Source organism: Oculina patagonica, chromosome 10, assembly GCF_052425735.1.
Source record: "Oculina patagonica isolate OP01 chromosome 10, crgOcupat, whole genome shotgun sequence".
In the NCBI taxonomy this organism is placed as follows: Eukaryota; Metazoa; Cnidaria; class Anthozoa; order Scleractinia; family Oculinidae; genus Oculina; species Oculina patagonica.
This window is the reverse complement of record NC_135767.1, coordinates 3,178,226-3,199,937: the sequence shown is the minus strand read 5'-3', so window position 1 is coordinate 3,199,937 and position 21,712 is coordinate 3,178,226. Positions and strand designations below refer to the sequence as shown.

The 21,712-nt window shown below is 37.7% G+C and overlaps 2 protein-coding genes and 1 pseudogene across 3 annotated transcripts; all 3 read right to left on the bottom strand.

Moving 5' to 3' along the window:
• Positions 1-3,434: 3,434 nt before the first annotated feature.
• LOC144628629 (neuronal pentraxin-1-like) lies at positions 3,435-9,571 on the bottom strand. The gene is given in 6 exon segments (XM_078486771.1): positions 3,435-3,878; positions 3,881-4,040; positions 6,063-6,294; positions 6,812-7,027; positions 7,723-7,848; positions 9,469-9,571. Coding segments are annotated over 5 exon segments (942 nt in total). The 5' UTR covers positions 7,826-7,848; positions 9,469-9,571; the 3' UTR covers positions 3,435-3,647.
• A 1,001-nt stretch (positions 9,572-10,572) lies between these two features.
• LOC144628648 (C-reactive protein-like) lies at positions 10,573-13,713 on the bottom strand (annotated as a pseudogene). The gene is made up of 4 exons (XR_013566275.1): positions 13,587-13,713; positions 12,886-13,095; positions 12,088-12,382; positions 10,573-11,552 (listed from the first exon to the last, which is right to left on the bottom strand). The product of XR_013566275.1 is annotated as a C-reactive protein-like (transcript).
• A 2,826-nt stretch (positions 13,714-16,539) lies between these two features.
• LOC144628820 (neuronal pentraxin-2-like) lies at positions 16,540-20,314 on the bottom strand. Its single transcript, XM_078486934.1, has 7 exons — positions 20,297-20,314; positions 19,950-20,029; positions 19,648-19,775; positions 19,132-19,346; positions 18,218-18,251; positions 17,648-17,885; positions 16,540-16,927 (listed from the first exon to the last, which is right to left on the bottom strand). Exons 1-7 carry the CDS (start codon positions 20,312-20,314, stop codon positions 16,540-16,542), a joined length of 1,101 nt encoding a protein of 366 aa, XP_078343060.1.
• Positions 20,315-21,712: the final 1,398 nt, after the last annotated feature.

Genomic DNA, 21,712 nt, shown 5'->3' with positions numbered 1-21,712 from the left:
TTTGTCAACATTTTTAATCTCTTCACGGTTTGCGCTCAAGTCAAGTTCATTTCAGTTTAGTTTCCTTGCACGCAAACGCAAATAAAATTTCGATCGGTTCCCCAACTTAACCGTCAGTCTATGATTTCGGCCAATTTTGGCAAATTCGATTTTTCTTGAATCTAAAGAGTTTCGAGCGGAATATAATAAAAGACAACCTCGCGCCTCATATCTACGACATCAAAGGCTAAATGCTATCTGTAGAAGAAAATATAGAAAGTCTCTTTTAAATGCTTTAGTCGTTTTGTTTGTATCGCGACACTATAGTGAACGTACCACAGCATTACGAATACCAAACTGAAAAATGCCATAAAACATGAAAAGTCCGACTATTTTTCTTATCTGTAGTTTGCTTGATGGATACGTGAAACAGTTTCTTGTGTTAACAGTCTCTGCCCTAAAACAACAGGCAGAACAACAGGCGATAGTTGGTCCGGCTGTAAGAAACTTTCAATTTTTGTCCAAAAATAATTTTCTGCACGGGAAAGCGGGAAATCTTAGTAAGATATCGGTCGTAGGGGAAAATATTTACCATCACATCTTCTAGGCCCTCTTGAGCAATACAGTCAGTCTTGGCAGTGTTGTTGCCGATCAACTCCTTTAGATTGACCTCCACTGAGCTTACAACTTGATTATATAGTTTTTTTTTTAGATTTAAGTTAGTGCCCATAAATTACTGACCATGCCATTTCATTAATATATTGTGGCCTTTATAAGGCGAACGCAAGCCTTGACTAAAACTATGACAATGCTTCCTGACAAATCTGGATGCGAGAATGCAGCACGCTTTCACAGAATGGAGGGCAGTAAGCTTTTAAAGTAATTCTAGTGAAATAAAACTGCCCATAAATTTGCAATCAAATTCTAAATAAAAGGGGACGGGGGGGTGGGGGGGGGGGCAACGTATTCGTTTAGGAGCAGGCAGACCTGGTATATGACATATAGTTTCGTAATTTAGCAGCTTTCAGTGACGTTCATATTTGAACCGCTTCGTGAGAGCAAAAAAAGCAGGACTGAAGAAAGCAAAGTGTGATATACAACATAAATGTATTGCATCGACATCAAGGAACAATTTAATGTATGTTTCATGATAAATGCACGCACATTTTATCCGATAACGATTAATTATGTTCCAAGCTCGCAGTATTCACAAAGCCGAATTATATTTTTACCAGTACTGGCAAAGTACACGTTTTGGATGATAATTTATTTTTATGCCATAGAAATTTATCTGTATTCATTTTATAGAAAGAATTTGATCGCTAGCTACACAAAAAAAAAGAGAAAAAACTGATAGGTCACTGTACTCCTTTACGAAAAAACGACGATTTATCTCTCTTGCGAGCCAAACCACATAGAATAAAATAATGTGGGCGCGCTAAAAACGCGACAAAATTTTGCGCAGTAAGGATGCGTAATGCAATACTAAGGTATCACCTTATGGGATGGTTTAGTGCAATGGTCAGGACTCCGGATCGAGCGGTTCGGGTTCAAGCCTCGGCTGGGGGCATCTGGTTTCATTGTGTTGTGCTCTTGGGCAAGACATATTATTCTCACGGTGCCTCTCATCTGATCACCGAGTGTATAAATAGGAACCGGCAAATTTAATGCTGGAGGGTAATCCTGCGATGCCGGGACTAGCATCCCATCTGAGGAATCAGGAAAAACCCTAAGCGCAGGTCTGAAGCTTAAGGGTCTCTAGGCTCAAACGCAGACTTTACTTTTACCTACCTCCCCTCGGCATTTGCAAGAAAAATTATTAATAACAAAAGTCTTTTTTAGGCTTGAAAATTTTCGAAATACTAATACAGAATTATATGCCTTTCTGTTGTGGATCGTCAAAAATAAATACAAGGCCGATACGTGTTGCAACTGAGGCGGATACAATAAAGGGAAATTAAACATACTCTGTCTAAAAGACACCAGCGAAGTTGCATCAATAGTCAGCGTGTTTAACACTGTGGCGTGTTGTTAAAACGAGCTAATACGCTTTCAAAACCAGCGGCTCAGAAAACAGAAAACAGCCCAAATGGGGCATGCTGTGTGCCTAATAGACCTTAGTTTCCAATATGGCGGCCATTTTGATTTTATGTAGCTTTGTGTCAGTGGTTAGTGGCAGCTTCATGAGCTAAGCATTGAAATAATAAATTAAAGGTCTTATATAAGGTTGAGCCAGTTGATTAAATGTTTTACACCCAAACCACAAAGTGGGTTTGGAAAGCCAGCATCGCATTATTTCACAAAAAGAGACCGTATTAACAAAGCACAGAAAATGAAAATAACGCAACGATCCATGCCGTAATTTCTTGGGCACTCGTTTCCATTCGGACACCGTTTCTCCTCCTCCTTCCCCCACCGGTGCGGGCACGGAGGCATTGATTTCGGTCACAACTTATAATGGGACAGGGGGGTAATTGCAGATTTTCCCCCTGTTTTGTATAAAACGGCAACGGTCCTAGATTGTGGCGTGGATTGTGGTTTCACGGAGTGCTACATGCAGAGGGGGTGATGTTTTACTCCTATACTTGGCGCTGAAAAGTAATCTACACTTCGTTCAGCCCTTTTTGCATGTAACATGTTACCCAATAGAGAGGTGGACTTACCGCCTTTATGATTATCCTAAAAGACTTTGTTCATCTTTTCAGTCCAATAAATAAAAAAACACGACTGATCTAATTATATTATCAAATTTTAATTACATTTAGCACGTTAAGTGCAAAGAATATATTTACAACGAATTAGGTTTCAGGGGAAACTTCTGACATGCAGGTGCTTCTGTAACTGAACTTGAAAAACACACATTTTAATCGTATTATTTAAAGTAACACCGGTACTATTAAATTACCTTTTTGCTAGCTAGTTGTGCTGCCTTTTGTATTACGGTATATCAGTACAAAGAAAGTGATCCATAGAGCCTTGTAAATATATTCAAAAAAGCACCTTGGAAGTACGGCATGAAAATATACAAGTCATCTACAATAAATTTTTTGTGCCAATAAGACAACAACATCCACATTAATCCAGCCACAAGAAGGCCATCAAAGTCTGGCGCTGCGTGCAACTAGGTGGTATAACAAGGTGGCCGAATAAAAGATTAATGAGGAGCTATTGTTAAAAAGGACTCACATACACGGGCCAAAAAATAGTAATCGCGAAAGCTGGGTACTTTAATTAAACTTTTCTTGTTTACACTTACGATTTCGATCATTCTCTAAAATAAACGTTCCCATAGCAATGCGAGCATATTCGCAAAGATAATTTTACGTAATTGTCAGCTAACAAAACGAACAAACTCACCACTCTTGCATTAAGTGGAATCATAGCTTCGTGAGCTATAAAACTCGAATTACTTTCAGGGTGAGCATCGTGTCTTTATAAAATAATTTTTACGTCAAACTGAGAACAAAAGGGAATATACTTGTTGTCAAAGAGAAAAGTTAAAAACATTACTCGTCTTTCATCGAACAAGGCGAATGCCCATGATAATTTTATGCATTAATGTCCAAAGTGAATAATTATCAGTTCACTCGATTCAGAGTCAGTGACATTAGTCTTTTATCTTAAGTAAGAAACTGAACATGTGAACAAAATTAGTGCTCATGCGCATTTCATGGCAAAGAGGTAGCTGGAGATGTTTTGTACACATTTCCATGTAAGCCAGTCACGAAATCACTCCACCTCAGATAGTTGCCGACCCCATAAGAAGAGTCTTCCGACATGTGTGAAATTTCGTCGGCCGTCAGAACTCTGTCCCACATGTTCACGCCATACATTTGGCCAATGAAGCTTTGATACTGGGCAAAATCACCTCCATAACTATCTTGATCTTGACCAAGCTAAGGATAAAAATGCCATTATTCTCGATCACATGACCAGTCTTTAAATTATCGCCATTCGCCAAAAGTGCGCCGTCAATGTACAAGTTATAGGACCCAGCGGTGTTCTCCCAGGTTGTGCAGACATGTCTCCATTCACCATTATTAACAGCCCTATTCAGGATTCTACAAGAAAGAGGAGTTGACTTTTGTTATTAAAAATTACAGTTCACTGCATAAGGTAACGGATTCAAGTTGACAATAGCCTTGGATGGCCACTGTCCCGTAAAGACATGATCCGCTGCATTGAGAATAACCAGAAACCCATAAGGGTTGAAACGTGTAACTCCCTATGATTCGCATTGTACAAAGCGTTTGCACATTCGTTTACACTAAGTACCATATTTGGAAAATCACGACATACATTTAACCAATCAAAATTACTATATTTGGATTAAATTCACAGCGCGCGCTAGCTCGCGCTCGATGGCGTAATCTTGTTTTTGAACAAGCTTGGTTGAATACAGTTAAATTTGGTTAAATTTTCCTGTTTCATCTTCATGAAGTAGTCTGGAAAACTTCGCTTCGATATACTTAATGAATTTCTTCAGTTTCTGTAAGAAATTTACGGCGTTTAGGTCGAAATTCAAGCAACTTACCGCAAAACCAAAAATTATGTTGCGTGTGTCATTACGTGTAAAAGCATTCGCGTACAAATCCTTCGTGTTTCCAAATATGGTACTTAGCAAAATGAATATTCAAACGCTGTGCGCGCGCGTTACACGTTTCAACCCTTATGGGTTTCTGGAATAACCGAAACCTCGTAATCATGCATTTCCACGAAATGTAGTCCGCGAAGCTGTGAACTTCGATTTTTAAAGAAGAAAAAACTTAACTATTCGACTGTCTTCATGGAACTGTTTGTTTTTCCTTTTAAAAATTACTTTGAACGATTAAATAATAACGCCACAAACACTAAAAGCAACGGGAAACAGCAAACCTGTCCAAAGTCAAACTTTATTTCGCGCGCTGTAGTTTATTAGTTTTTTAGATTCATGCCTCGATTTTTAATTCACTTCCTGTAAGTTTAAGAAACATTAATTCTAGAGTTATATTTAAGAAAGCGTTGGAAAATTTTTACTCGTAATTTCTATTCAGGGACGGCGGAGCAATTTTCCAAGTGAGGGGGGGGGGGGGGGGCTGACTAGTGACTTGAAGTGGGGGGGGGCTTAAAAGACCCTTCTCTTAGTAAGTCTTTATTTTTTCGGAAATTCTGGGGGGGGGGGGGGCTAAATCCGCCCAGCCCCCCCCTGGATCCGCCGACAATAGTATTGTCGTTTTAAAAGATTTTTAACTTAGTACAACTACATGCATGATTGCCTTTACACACCCAGTTAATCTCAGTACTATTGCAGCGAAGGGTTATCCTGCACAAATCTTCCATCATTATCATCATCGTCATCATTAAAGTTGACTGGTTTCAATTTTTTGTACTGGTTTCAATTTTTCCAAATGACTATGGCTATCAAACGTTGGATTAACATCTGTGGTAATGTTTCTTTACCAAGACTGAGGCTCTGCAAAGTACTTTTATTATTATTTTTTAATTATTATTGTCTTATATTTTATTTTTAACTTCATAGTTCACTCTTGAGTAACAAAACAAAACGTCACTGCACATTAATCTAAGTAGTAAAATTATTGTCACGATGTGTACATTGATCTAAGTAGTAAAATTATTGTCACGATGTGTTCTCCTTTTTTCTTTTTCATAACTTAATTAATTTTACACCAGTGCTGTACAAACAGTGTCTGACATTTGCACATTGTAGAATGTAGAATGCCAAAGGCGGAAATATTACAGACTGCAGAATCACATTGCGAATGGTTAGCTTCACCCTAGTTTGATTGCGGTTAGCTTTTGTTTGAGCTTAGGGGCACAGTACATGCTTATTAGGGTTAAGCACTTATTTGAGTCATTAGGGTTATAAGCACTCAGTTTAGTGATAAGAGTTAAGCACAGCTCAGTTTGGACTTTTATTTGAGTTGTAATTGATATTGGTATTGCACCGTATTAAATAATTTAACCGCGAGAAACCTTTCACGCCTTTTGATGAGCTTTGTAGTTTTTGAGATTCGTCGATTTGTTTTTCATTCTACCCCAACTAAAAATTAAAAGTTCTCTATAAGCCAAATTATGTTTTTTACCTTTTCTTACTGTCAATAAAAAGAGTCAATAGCGAGTAGTCTATCAGTAAAATTTCGTTGCTTTGGTTTGGGACTGAGTAGCTGAAAACGGTACGCTCCGGATCTGTATCCGCAGTTTTTAACCACAGGCAGAGAGTGAAAGCGTTCAGCGGTGGTGCACAACGGTTCAAATCAACTCTGAGGTAATCTTCGACGGATTTGCGTGGAAAGGTAACTTGGAAGTTTGATACTTCTGCAAGATTAACCAAGAGAAGCAAATATGAAACGATTTGCGTTTTACACCTTTCCTTTTATCGTAGGTCGTGTAAATGAAGGTTTAAAAAGAACCCCTGGCCCCTTTACTTGATTTACCATATTTTGCTCGTTAAATTTCAACCGTTTTCGTTTGCCATTCCACGCCGCCAAAACATTCTCAGTAACGTGAAACATCAGGTGAGAAATCTGGCTGAAAATGCAAAAATACATCTCAGCGACGTGAGACGTCAAACGCAAAAACCGCCACTATTCGCGTTTCACACGCATGCAGTCATTGATGTTTAAATATTTCTGAGAAAAAAAAAACTTTTTTAGCAACGGATTGATTGACACAGGCTTGCACCGTTTCCCTGTACCGCTATGTCGTCATACAAAAGTGCCGACTTTCTCCTTTCTCCAACCCCCCCCCCCGCCCCATGGCAAGCCACAAAGAACGCAACAACTTTGTATGTCAATGTTCAATCATATATCGTTCGAATTTATTCCTTACATACCCTTGCTCTCGTAGTACTTATAACCTGTTTTTTGAATTATGTGTTGAGGACAACGTCTTGCTGTAGCATCATTGATCTCACACACGTGACTCGATGAAGTCGACGAGACTTGATAATTGTACGATAAACATCTTGGATGCTCCAAACACAACTCATGGCATTCTGGGAAGAGAAACACCTGGTGGGTCGAGATTGTGTGTCCAGAAAGGGCGTGCCCTAATAGGGAAAGGAAAAGTCAAGTTTAAAAAATGTACATTGAATATAATGATTCATGAGTAAGCAAATGTGGTTCTGATAGGAACGGCAATAAGCGAGTAAACGCCTTTACCCCGAGGAGAGCAATAGGCCGGAGGGCAATATATAATATATAATATTGATATTAATTTCGTTCACTTAATTGTGATTATTAGATCTCCCACTATCCCTTAAGATCCACCCCCTCCCCCCCCCCCACCCCTCCGCCAGGCGTAGTTCCGCCAGAAAGAAGTGTTTTTTAGGCAAGGGGAGTATGAAAGGGTATAAGTGTAGGGATTTTACAAGTTGGAGTATAAAAACGGGTAGGAAAAACTGTTACGTAGGTTTTTAAAAGTGCGTTTTAAAATTTCTCGAAGAGACGCACCAAACGATTGATTTATCAAGTAACTATAATTGTAAGGGTTTTTTTAACCATATTAAACGTTTAGTAAAGAAATACCATATCGTCCCTTCCTAGGTATCTGAATGGGGTGTCATTTTGTATCGATGGTGTATGGAAGGGTTATTTTGTTTGTCAAGAATGGTTTAAAAAAGGCACCTAGAGGACCCAGAGGACCTAGAGGCAGAGCTTCTACCCCGATCCTAATGAAAACCTGTCCTCGCCTCCCTCCCTTTCTGACTCCCTTAGCCCGCTTGATAACTTTATTCTAGAATACCTTCAGTGGCAATAAAAGTCCTTCCATTATTTGAACACGACAGTTGTTTTGTGTCGACAGTCACAATGATCATTAACAGTAAAATCTCAATAGCTGCCCTCATCGTAAATCGTAGAATGTACGCACCTGCAAAAAATGCAAATAACAAAATCCGTGACTTACCTTGACAAAACTTAAAACATTTCGCGGCAGAAGTCAAAAAATCTATTTTTCTATATTTTGTGTCCATAAATAGCTTTACAATGTAAAGTAAATATAATGTAGTTTTTCCACTCGAAATGCTTTAAATCCAAAAAAATATGGCCGAAAAAAAAAAAATATATAAAATATGGCCGAACGCAAGGCCGAAAATATTAGAAACATAAATTTAAACCGAGTCGGTTAAATTGACCTCCAGCTAACAATTGAATTAACAAATGATGGTTTCTTTTTTTAGGTTAAAGACTGTGCCCATGAATTATTGACTATGTTATTTCGTTGCCCAATAAGTGCCAAAGCTTTTTTCTTCAGTGGTACTCAGTTCCGGTTTAGCCTCTGTTAAGGCCTTCGGTCGATCTTGAAGTTCTAAAGAAAAATACGTATGGTTCCACAATAGGTTACTATATACCTCAAACGTCAATAAAAACCAATACTAACTTATTAGGACTGTGATGTATAAACTACATTTAAATAATCAAGTTACTCTGCCGTTAAGATCGGGAATTCGCTAATACAACGCCTTTAAACGGTTTTTATTTTAACAAACTCCCATGGTGTCGAAATTACAGTCTATTGTTTGTTTTTGATGTTTTCGTTAAAATTCGGTTATTTCAGCAGCGCCTAAAAAACCGCTCGAAAAATAACCCAAGCTGATTTTGAATTAAATATAATTAAAGAAGCTAAGTCACAGAATTTTAAGTCATTTTTCTGATTTCTTTAAAATTGAGGAAAACCTCACAATAATAATTTTACAACGAAGAAAAACAGCAACGGAGAAATAAAAATCATAAAAATCCAAAAATAAACAAGGATGGTTTCGACTTGACCAAGAGAAAGACGGATTACGAATGACAAACTTGAAAAAAAGTTGCCAATTTTTTCACCAACAGCAGAGAGGGTTCCATATGCGACGTTTGAAGAAGTTTGTAGTTATGGCACATGACGATCATCCTTCCGACGATCAGACGGTCATTCTCCCGTGCACCTAACGGGACCGGACACGCTATCGAAAATCAAAGCTACCAAAATTCTGTATTTGCAATCGCGTAGCCGAAATTCCGGGGTTTTTTTCAGATTAAAAGCGTTTAAAGTGGAAAAAAAGTACCTCGCTTTTTAAAACTGATATCAACGGCTGATCTTAAGAATATAACAAAATCGATTATTGAGTTTGGCCGCCAAATCATGCTATTATCTAGCCCTCTTGAACGTTTTAGTCGTACAGTCACAACAATATAGAATGTAGTGAACAACAGTACGAGTACCAAACTTAAAAATGACTTGTATACATGATTAGCAAGCTAGCTTGTAGTACAGGTTTTCTGGCCCAAGTGTTTCTTAGATCAGAATTCTTTTCACGGTTTTTTACTTATTTGGTTTGTGTGATGGATACATGTATGAAACAGATCTCAGTCTAGACAGTCGCTGCCTAAAGGAAACACCAGCTGGTAGATGGTCCTTCAAGAAGCTGCCAATATCTGCCATGGAATAAATTTTCTGCGCAGGAAAACTTAGTAAGATATCAATCGCATGAAAAGGAGATAGAGCTACCTTCAAATCTTCTCTATTGGACAGCTTTCCAGTAGTCTACAACGTAAATTGTTCGGTTGGCAGATCAAGTCGTTTAGCCTTGCAGCTTACAACTAAATTATATATCATGGTTTATTTTGGTTCAAAGGTTGTGCCCTTGAATTATTGACCATATTATTTTGCTGTCCTAGTGCGATAGGCTTAATTCTTTGTACTTCTCGGCGAAGTCTCTTTTAAGACCTCCAGGTGATCTTGAATCAAAGCCCCGAGAAAAACTTGATACGTATGGTTCCAGGGAAGGTTATTGTTTTCGTTGTTTTATTGTGTTTTATTAAGTAAAAACAAGCCTTAAGCGAAACTATGACGATACATCTTGACAAATTCAGAAGCCACCGGCACACTTTTACAGAAGCAGGCAGTTTTTTTTTTAACTGGCTACTTTTAATGCTACCGAAACAATACAAATTAAACCACGAGAAAAATTATTACATGTAGGCTTGAGAATGTTCTAAGTACTAAGAGATTAACTATGCCTTTCTGCTATAGATTGTCAAAAACAGTGAAAGGCCAAAACATATTGGAAAAAGAAGGATCAATCAACGAATCAATCAATCAATCAATCAATCAATCAATCTACAATCAATCAATATAAAAACACGCTCTATTCAAATGGAATCATTGTTACATGTTGTTCTACTCACACCAGCGTTTTAGAATACAGAAAACACTCCCAAATGCATGTGTACGCAATTGTAAAAGGCAGTTCTTTATCGGAATCTGGGACCTCTTTAGCTTCGTTTGTTTGTTGTCCTATTTCGGATCACGTGATATTTAATTACCCTTAAGAATTATCTGTCATAAATTCAAGTGGAAATAGATAAATAATTACCAGATATTTCCATATTTTATTGTTAGCACTAGTAAAATAACTCATTTTAAAAACACGAAACAACTTTTAAAAGACATGTTTCGGCATGACTCGTGCCATATTCAGTTTATTGTGAATTCTCAACAAACTGAAGATGGCACGAGTCATGCAGAAACATGTCTTTAAAAAGTTGTTTCGTGTTTTAAAAAGTAGTTAAATTTTAAGTGTTTAAAGTCGCTTACTTTAGCAAAACCTTCAAACTAGGACAAAAATAACTATATTAGAACATTGACTTGTTGCCCATTGCATTCGATAGTTTACTGCTTTGGAAAAGTGAGCAGTACATACATGTTGCAAACTGTAACATGTCGAAATGTTATTGCTTGTTAAGGGAAACGTTCACGTCTAGTGTAAAAACCTATTATTAACTCTACACTTTGCAAACTGACTTTGCAGACTAAAACAATAAAAACACCGCATTCGGTTGTTGGAGAAAACGTCGAAAGCTTCTACAAACTCTTATAATTTATTGTAGAAAACGACCTCTTTGGTGCCAAGACAATTTAGCAGAGAAGTAATCCATTATAGCGGATTGTTTTTCGTAAGCAAGTTTGGTATCCGTCAGCCACTGACTAGCTTTGCTTCGTTTTGGTTCAACTGACGGAGTTTTGGAATATTATCCACCAATAAATATACTTTTAAGTGTCCATGACGGTTTCTAGATAGAGGTGCCCAATAATAATTTAAATATACATTAGTGAATACCAGTTTACTCGTTAAAAGAGTCAACATCATTTTTCTTTTATCTTAAGTAAGAGACAGAAAATGTGAACAATGCGCTTGCCAATTTTATGGCAAGCAGGTAGCTGGTGACGTTTTGTACACATTTCCATGTAAGCCAGTCACGAAATCACTCCACCTCAGATAGTTGCCGACACCGTAAGAACAGTTTCCTGACATGTGCAAAATTTCCTCAGCAGTCAGAACTCTGTTCCACATGTTCACGCCATACATTTCGCCAATGAAGCTCTGAGACTGCTCAAATCCACCTCCATAACTATCTTGATCTTGACCAAGGATAAAAATGCCATTATTGTCGATCACATGACCAGTCGCCAAATTATCGCCATTCACCAAAAGTGCGCCGTCAATGTACAAGTTATAAGAGCCAGCAGTGTTCTCCCAGGTTGTGCAGACATGTCGCCATTTACCATTATTGACAGCCTTATTCAGGATTCTACAAGAAAGAGGAGTTGACTATTGTTTTTTTTTTGTTTTTTTGAGTTGACTATTGTTAAAGGGAGTATGTCACGGGTTTTAACAGATTTTTGAACAGCCCAAATTTATATTTGCGTCGTAGGAAACCTAAAAATAATGGTCCATCTTTATTAACAATTGCTATTCTAGGGCAAACTGTTTAAAAGCGCGTTTGGCTGCGGATGGCTCGGATGGAAATGGATTGCAATTTGAAAACGTTAGCCAACGTTTTCAAGTTATTTCCGCGCGTCTTCAAAAAAAGTTTGATTTCTATCCCCAAATTATAAGAAAGAAACTCAATATTTAATTTGCTGCATTTCAATTTAAGAAACATTAACTCTAGAGCTGAGTTCTAATTGATATTGATATCGGGCCGTATTATATAATTCAACCGCGAAAACGTTTCACGTCGTTCATTGATCAGCCTTGCAATTCTTTAGGTTAGCCTATTTGGTTTTTTTATTTAACCTGAAATCCCTTTGCAAATACTTCTGAAGCCAATTGATGATATTTACCTGTTTTCATCGGCAATAAAGAGACGCAATACCGCGTAGTCAATCAGTATAATTTCGTTTTCTTCGTTTGGAACTGAGTAGCTAAAGATGGTACGGAGGCGATCTGGGTCAGCCGTTTTTAACCACAGGCAAAAAGTGAAAGCGTTCAGCGGTGGTGCACAACGCTTCAGATCAACTCTGACGTAATCTGCTGCGGATTTGCGTGGAAAGGTAACTTGGAAGTCTGGTTTCTCCACATCTGCAAGATTAACAAAGAGAGAAGGAAATATTAAACGATTTGCGTTTTAGACCTTCCCTTTTATGGCAGGTTATGTGAAGACCACTTTGATTGAGAGTAATTTTTATTGAGGATACCAACATCACCATACAGTGGTTTAAATATGCGTCCTCGATTTAGTTTTAAAAGGTCTAGCAAAGGCAGGCCAGCTAACGATAGGAGACGCAGTAAATGGTTCAACATACCCAGCGTACCAAGAAATTAAAAGTATTAAGCATACCAAGAACAGCAATGATCACTTTTTAAAGGATTTTTCTACACTTCGATACATCACTCTGAACCCGAGGAACAACGAAAGGAAGAGGAATTATTGGAGATTATGCTGGTGGAAATTTTGTGTCGATTTTAGCATTTTTGTAGAATATATCGAGCTTCGAGTGCCGCACAGGCGACAATTGGAAAATAACAAAGTCGAACGCAACACAGCAACAGTGTAAGCCAACTTCTCAATCATAACACATCTGAATTTATTAAATATACCTCCTAAAACAAAATTGTTGCGTGCCTATACAAACCGTTGCTTTCGTAGTACTTAAATCCTGTTTTTTGAATCATGTGTTGAGGACAACGTCTTGCAGTAGCGTCATTGATCTCACAAACATGAGTCGATGAAGTCGTCGAGGCTTGATAATTGTATGATAAACATCTTGGATGCTCCAAACACAACTCATGGCATTCTGGGAAGAGAAACACCTGGTGGGTCGAGATTGTGTGTCCAGAAAGGGCATACCCTAATAGAAAAAGGAAAAACTATAAGTTAGGGAAAACGAGGACGGGAATAAAATGATTCATAAAGCAAAAATTTAGTTCTGATGGAAGCGACAATATGTGACTCAAAGCCTTTACCCCAAGGAGAGAAATAGGCCTGAGCGTCAATATGATATAAGAAAACACCTTGTAACAAAGCGCGCGCTCAAAGCCGTACTTTTATTTAAGCAATAGACCGCTCTTTCTAGGACTTTACTGCCGTAGTAAAACCACGCGGGATGTTGGGCAAACGCGAGAAAGGCTTGTAAATCACGAACAGTTAGACGAGTGATTTTGGATTTACAAGCTTTTTGAGTGTTGACCTAGTGTTCCCAACATCCCTTATTTTCTCTTGAAAGCTAGGGTAAAGGGATGGACCTCGGCTCCAAACCACCCCTTTCCTCTCAACGTCCCCCCCCCCCCCTCCCTTACTGGCTCCCTTACTACCTCACAGTATAGCTTTACTCTAGAATACCTTCAGTGGCAAGAAAAGTCATTCCATTAGAACACGTCAGTTGTCTTGTGTTGACAGTAACTATGTTTAACACCAGTAAAATTGTAATAGTTGCCCGTGTTGCCCTCATTGTAAAACTAAGACTGTAAACCCTGGGGGAAAATGCAAGGAACAAAATCCATGACTTTCCTTAACAAAACTCAACATGTCAACAAGTATAAACTTCGGGTTAAGGGGTGGGAGAGGGATAAATTGAAGCAGCACTTTTCTTTAAAAACAATGCGATGCTGCAAATTATGCGTATCCGATGCTAATCCACACACGTTTCTAAGATTTTCGTCAGCCAAAATTTCCCGTCAGAGCTACTCGCGATATCCGACATTTTACACTACAAGTGACAAGCCAAGTAAACAGGGCATTTATAAACCGCTTAATTAAAACAATCGTATTAATTAGCTATGAATAAATAAAAGCCATAAAGCCAGGTACATGCCCATGTGATTTAAACCACAAACTAATATGTAAAACAGGGATTTGTAAAAGGTGGATTTGAAAAAGGTGGATTTGTAGATCATGGATTTGCCAAATATTGCTTTGTAAAGGCTGGATTGATAAATCGTGGATTTGTAAATCGTGGATTTGTAAAACAGGGTTTTGTAAAAGATGGATTTTAAAATCATTGATTTGTAGAAGGTGGGTTTGTAAAACATGGATTTATCAAAGGTGGATTTGTAAAGCATGGATTGTAAAAGGTGGATTATATTGTAAGATATGGTTTCGATTCGTGCATCTGACATTGAAGATCTCCTCTTTGACATTACAACTAGAAAGCCAAATATAAATTTGAATATTTCTTTTTTTCACTCGAAACGTTTTACGTTTTACAGTCCAGAAAATAAAAAAAAAAAACGATTTTTGTCCAGCAGACCCAAAAAAAATTAGGCCGAACGAAATCTGAAAATTAGAAATTTAAGTTGACCGAGACGGTTAGATTCACTATCAGCGATTATAGTTCACCACTAAATTTTCTCCGATTCTGATTGGTTTAAATTGAACACGTGACGCGATAGTGCCCGTCCGCCGGAGGGCACTATCAGCCCATAGTGCCCTCCCGAGAAAAATGCCCGGATCGATAGTGCCCGCCCGTGACTTTTTTTTGTAAACAAGCGTGCCTGCAGACAAAAAAACCCAACCAAATTCACTGCATTTCGTGGGTTTCTTGTTTGGTTTTGTTTCGTTTGTTAAATTTCGGCTTTCAATTGAGTTTTTTATCCTGAAAAGTAAAAATAATTCACGATGCTCGTTCTTGTATGTGCGCGCGGAAGAAAATTTAGTGGTGAACAATAAAGACAATAGAGTGTTTCTGTCTCGGAACTATCGGTCTGATAGTTGCCCCTTGGAAATTTGATGTTCTTAAAACTAAAATGCCTTGCAAATTTGACTACCAGCTTGTAGCATAGGTTTTCTGTCCAAATTTTTTTTAGATAGGAATTTGCTCGATTGTTTTTTTTTTATTTGGTTTGTATGATGGATACATTGAAAAGTTTCATTTTTGGCAGTGTTTGCCTGTAGGAAACACCAGTTGGTTGTTAGAGTTAGTGAGAAGCTTTCCATATCTGCCATGGAATATTTTTTTGCGCAGCACAACTAAGTAAGATATCAATCGCAAGAAAAGGAGAGTTGCCTTCACATCTTCTCTCTTGAACAACTTTACAGTAGTCTACAACGTAAATTGTTCGGTTCGCCGATCAAGTCGTTTTGCCTTGCAGCTAACGACTAAATTATATATCATGGTTTGATTTGGTTCAAAGACTGCGCCCTTTAATTATTGATTAATTATTATTTCGTTGTCCTGGGTGCGCTAGGCTCCATTCTTTGTACTGCCCGGGAAGTCTATATCCTGTAAGGAGGGTGTACGTCATCCCTTATCCCAATAATTTTGAGTGCAGTTATTCCACATCCCTAAAATTACCAAAGCTTTTATCACTATTAACTTGATTTTTATTATCCCAAAAATATAGCTGTTATAACTTATCCCTATAATTATTTAAACATTTATCCCTTATCCCTAAAATAATTTTGTGAGTTTTCCCTTTTCCCTAAAACCCCTAAACAACGCACAAGCGCTTAAATCTTAGTAAAGAAAAGGACACTATAAGAATTAAAATGGAATGGATCCACCTTTTATTTCATGTACTATAATATTTTTGTGCTAATAAAACAAAATTGCATATAAATCCAGCCAAAAGCCGACTGCTGAAATCTGACCAAGCGTGTTAACATACGCTTAAAAAAACAAACAAGGATGATTTTCGAACATTGTAATTGACACTTGAAAAAAGTCGGGCCGACGTTTTTCAAGTTTACCCGAACGCAATCCGTTTCATTCTTCTTGAATTTTGCCCAACCATGCCCTTTATTGGCCTTTCTGTGTTTCTTTTGAGTTCTTCTACAGTTTTAAGCCCTTATTTTGATATTTCAGTTAATTCTGTGACCAGTTGGTCAGTGCCGAAATTGCCTAAAATTGCGTGACATAGCCCCATTATTTCAAGGCTGTATAAATGATTAATGTGCGCGTGGAATTTTGTTTAAAGGACTGAATTTGTTTCCGCAATCGATCCTTTTCGCAAATGAATAATTTACGTACGTATTTGCATAGCTAACAAATGAATTAACGATTACCACTCACACATTAAGTGAAATAATATCTTATTTCATGAAATACGAACCCGAATAACTTAAATTTAAGGGTGAGCATTGTGTTTTTTAAAATGATTTTATACATTAAACTGACACAAAAATGATGGTTAGTTATCAAATTAAAAAGTTTCAAACATTGCTCGTTCTTCATGTAATAACACGAGAATGCCAAATAATAATTTTATGTACAAAGTGAATATCAGCTCCTTGATCCAAGTCAACATTACTTGTCTTTTATCTTAAAGCAAGAAAACGTTTAATGTTTATACGCTGTTCATGGCAAGCAGGTAGCTGGAGACTTTTTACTGACATTTCCATGTAAGCCAGTCACGAAATCGCTCCACCTCAGATAGTTACCGACTCCATAAGAACAGTTTCCCGACATGTGCAAAATTTCCTCAGCAGTCAGAACTCTGTTCCACATGTTCACACCATACATTTCGCCAAAGAAGCTCTGAACCTCTTCAAAGCCACTCCCATAATAATCTTGATCTTGACCAAGGATAAAAATGCCATTATTGTCGATGACGTGACCTGTTTCCAAACCATCGCCATAACTCGAAAGTGCGCCGTCCTTGTAAAAGTCCCACAAGCCAGCGGTGTTCTCCCAGGCTATGCAGATGTGATGCCACTTGCCATCATCGACAGCCAATCCTATTTCACTGCGAGAAAGAAGATAAGCTGCAGTTATGGCACGAGCTAAAGGTTAATACTGAGCAACTTTTACAAATACCATGGACTGTTCTTATAATTTTAACCTTTTAGTCATGTGCTAGGAACATTTAATCTCCTTACTTATCATTGCCACACTTACTTTTTTGTGCGTGACTTGTTTGTTCTAAGAATTAAGTAGTCAAACGACGCTACGATGCCCACAGGGGAAGGAGTTTTCAAAGAGAAAAAAATGACTTAGAGGGGTATACGCAAAATTAGAAGCGGAATTGAAACCAGCCAAAAACTGATATCATTTAGAAGCTCACGACGCTGCTGCTTTAGTTCTCAAAGACCTCACAGAAAATGAATCGCCTTCCTTTAATTTCGCCTGGTCTTTGCTTTTGCTTTTAAGCTGCTATAAAATCACGTTTCTATACACACTGTACGTCTAACTTATGTTTTCAGAAGGTAGCCCCTCGCCGCTTTTATTAATCATTAATAGTAAATTAAAATTTATTATTGTTTGTTGATAGTGAAATGGCGTGAAAGGGCAAGGTTGGGGCTGAGTTTGTTTGGAGGTGCTGTGAGTGTGTTGGGGGAGGGGGACGAAAGCTGTTGCTTTTGCAATAAAAGCTACGGGGCTGGGGGGGCTCGTGGTGGTTTTGTCACTGACAATACGACAGCTACATTGGCCGAAAGCAAGTAATTGTCCTAGCATTTGTAAATACCTGTATGTATCAGCAAGTAATAGTCTTAAATTCGTGTAGTCAGTCACGATAATTTCGTTGGCTTCGTCTGGGATTGCGTAGCTAAAGACTGAGCCGTCATCTGCTGGATCAGCGGTTTTCAACCACAGGCAAACAGTAAAAGCGGTCAGCGGTGGGGCACAACGCTGCAGATCGAATCTGACGTAATTTGTCACGGATTTCTCGGGAAAGTTTAGTTGGAAGTTCGATTCATCTGCATCTAAAAGAGAAATATATAATCAAATTCTATTGTGGATTTTCTGCGCGTTCAAAATCGATGCAAGTCAAAAGGGAGCAGACAAACTAAGACAAATAAAACAAAACAAAACAAGAAAAAAATCGATGCAGTATGTGACTAGTACTTGTTTCATTCACACCAACAGTTGAAGTTTACTAGAAAAGTTGGAAAACAGCCACGGTTGACTTATGTTTAGGGCAAACATAAGCACTTAATTGCTTGTTTATAACAGAGCAGTACAAAGAGTCGACAAACAAACAAGCATAAAGCAAACGAAGAAGCTAATATTCAAAACAAAGAACATTTAAACAAACCTCGAGGAGGACATTGCCTACCACAAGATGCATCCTAAGTATGAATAAAAAACATTAGTATAAATTTCAGAAAGGCAAATTGTTTTTTTACGCAAAATGTTTAGCAATGTTGCAGAGTCAACCAAGAAAACGGCTGTGAGTACTTGAAAACATTATATAAATTTGCACGCGAAGAAGGACTAAGATCGAGTCATTTTCACATTAACCTGTTTTACCAGATCTGTTTCAATCTTTCTTTAGGAGGGAAACGTACTGGGTACAATATTAAATTGTCCATTTAAAGGGGCATTATCATTGACGAGACTTCTGAACTAAAGCAAAAAAGCCAAAAGACATATTTACATCATTAGAAAGATGGTCTATACTACAGCGTACTAAACCTGTTACGATTTACGCATTCATAGGTTTTGATCTCAAATCGTAAAAGTCGGGGAGACTTTTTCAAACTTAACCTGCGATCAGACGTTAAAATTGGTATTTTAGTCGTGTATATGAGCGAAGCTACTGCATTCATACAGACTAAACGTGTTTAGTTAAAGCAGGTTTAACGAAATGAAAATCAACAACAGAAAACTAAAAGACTTTATTTATATAGGGTTTAAGTAAGCTCTAACTGGTGCTTTCATTGTGCTAAATTCGAAGTCGACAATTATCAGTTAGCAGCTTCAACGTAGAAAACATTTTTAAACCTTTTTAACTAAACAGCTTTTAAACGTGTTTTAGCTTTGGTGTGAATGGGTTAATAGTCCTAATCTAGAACTTCTCTAACCAAACGTTAACATAGAGAAAAATACCCGTACGTGATAGTACCCCATATAGAAAGATGTACTACATGATTTTACAAGGTTTAGTCTCACGTCAAGCCAGTAAATTATTTTAACAGCATTTTCTAACATCGTTCATCACTTGATTACCTTGTCCTCGTAGTACTTGTATCCTGTGGTTTTAATCATGTCTTGAGGACACATTTTTGCTGTAGCGTCATTGATCTCACACAAGTGGGTCGATGATATCGACGTAACTTGATAATTGTATGACAAACATCTTGGATGCTCCAAACACAAGTCATGGCATTCTGGCAAGGAATACACCTGGTGGGTCGAGATTGCGTGTCCAGAGAGAATGTGTCCTAATAAAAAAAGTAAAGAAAACTAAACGCATAGAAAATACACTTAAAAGTTAAGCTTTTATCAACGCGAATCGAAAGTTATCGTAGCCTTGATTGAAACGCCAGTATAAATGTGGCTCTTCACAGTTGTTATACAAAGACCTTTCACGCAATCATGATGATCACTCACTCATTTACTCACCATTCCTCTCTTCCTTCCCTCATTTCTACCCTCTCCTCTCCTCGCCCTCCCTCCATCCATTCTAATTCCCACCTACCATCCCACCACTGCCCCACACCCTCCGCTTCACTTGCTAATTACCTTCAGTGATAATAAAAGTCCTTCCACTGGAACACGACAGTTGTTCCGTCTTTACAGCCACTCTAGTCATTACAAGTAAAATGAAGGTTGCCTGTGCCACCCTCATGGCAAATCTAGGAATGTCCACACTGCGAAAAAAGGAAAAAAATGCCAGAAACCAAACCCCTAACTGAGCTTTATTAAAATCTTGCAAATTTACAAAGACTCAGTAAAAACTTTTGAATTCAAAACCAACCAGTTGTAAGGATTGTTTAAAATTAAATATTACTTATGTTAACCTCTTTCTTCTTTACTATACTTACCAGATGTCCTTTTTAATGTTCTTTACCAAGACAGCAACGCGTGAAGATCGACGCTTCTTTTTGCCGTCAATACATGTAGTCTTTGTGTGAAACAACGCAAACTTAAATAATACCGAACGTTATCTTTTTAAAGTTTTATCAAGAGCTTAAAGGATTATCTGAACTAATGAACTTACGTGCGGACTCAGCTGTTCCTGGCAGCGATATATTGAAATGCATTACCTGCACGTTAATCGTGTGGAAGAAAAAGTTATTGAACACTGCAGCTCCGATCCGTAAAGATTTATACTGCAAGTGATAACTGAATTTAGAAAAGTATATGACTGTGACACAATTATATTTTATACCCAGGAACGGTTAGCCATCGTCCAAGAAAATCGACAGTAACTAAAGTATGCAACGATGACCGTAAGCCGAATCAGATGACATTTTATCCTTGATTTTAATAAATAAAACGTTCAAAATTACAGTAATTACTGCACCTAAGCCAAGCTTTTCTTAAACATTTTAAAAAAGGCGAGCAAGTCATTTAACATGCTGTAACTAAACAACAAAGTAATACTTGAATTTATATAAACAGGTATGGCAGTTGAGTAAACGCCACCTTGAGTTTGAATACCTGACAAACAGCTTGGAATTGAAGGAGGGAAACCAGTCTGAGCAAAAAGACAACTAAAACAGACAACGAAAACAAGGCTAAGATAATCATGGGGATGATTTTCATATTTAATCATATGGAACTAGAAAGTAGTTTATAACCTTTAACACGTGTTAAGTGTTAACAAATTACCAAAGCAAACAGACAAACTTGCCTTCCCACCTCAGTAACAAAAGTCGTATATCTTTTCAGTCCAGAATATATTTATCTTTCTCACAACTGGCTCCTATGTATAGTCGCTGTCATCTTTGTTATGTGCATTAACGCGCTTTCTCTAGGTACCGTTCCATCACTCAATTTGATAACACCCGTTTAGTGCGAGTAATGGGTCCGCATCATTCACGCCTATTATTGCACTTTCATTTGCATTCTACTAGCATTCTACCAGTACAAAGAAAGTGATTAATATATAACCTTAGTATTGTTTTTAAAGTGTCCTAATAAGATGGGAAGGCCATATACAGGGTGCAACCGCCAAGTTAGAAAAGTGAAAACAAAAGTCCCCCAAAAGAAAAATGGACCGAACCAACGCATCGATTCCAGGGCCGCTACAACTGTTTTCCGCTACTAAAAAGCCAATCAATTCAACCACCAGTTGACACTATGCAAAAACCTGGCCTTGTTAACTAGGTGCATTTATGTTACATTAATGATTTAAGGGGCTAAACGATGCGGTTATGTGCCAAGAATATTGGCCGCCATATGTTATTCAGCGAAAAGTGCATCGTCTTATTTCTTTCTTTTCCCCGGTCTTCCATTTTTTTTAAATTCCGTACTGTAATCAAGTGGTCTAAAATAACTTCACTTAGTTACGTTGCTCAATACTTACTTAGTAAGCATTTACATATTGTTGACGTTAAGGGGAAAAACATTTCGGGCGTTAGGGGTTTGGTGAGGGGTTGAAGGATATTAAGTTGCATTTTTTTTATGAAATGGGATGAAAATTAACTAAGGATAAACTTATACACACAGCAATAAAATAAACTAACTGCAATACGCGAACACTTCGGGTTGACAAAAGTTTATTTGGTGTCAATCAATTAATTATTAACTTAAAATTATACTAATTATTTCACAATTTTCAAGAAATAGGTTATCTTCACGT

Coding starts and splice junctions, on each gene's coding strand:
- LOC144628820 (XM_078486934.1), bottom strand. Junction 19,347..19,647: donor GACTTTTATTATCACTGAAG/GTAATTAGCAAG, acceptor TTTTTTTATTAG/GACACATTCTCTCTGGACAC. Junction 17,886..18,217: donor TAGGCAATGTCCTCCTCGAG/GTTTGTTTAAAT, acceptor TTTCTCTTTTAG/ATGCAGATGAATCGAACTTC.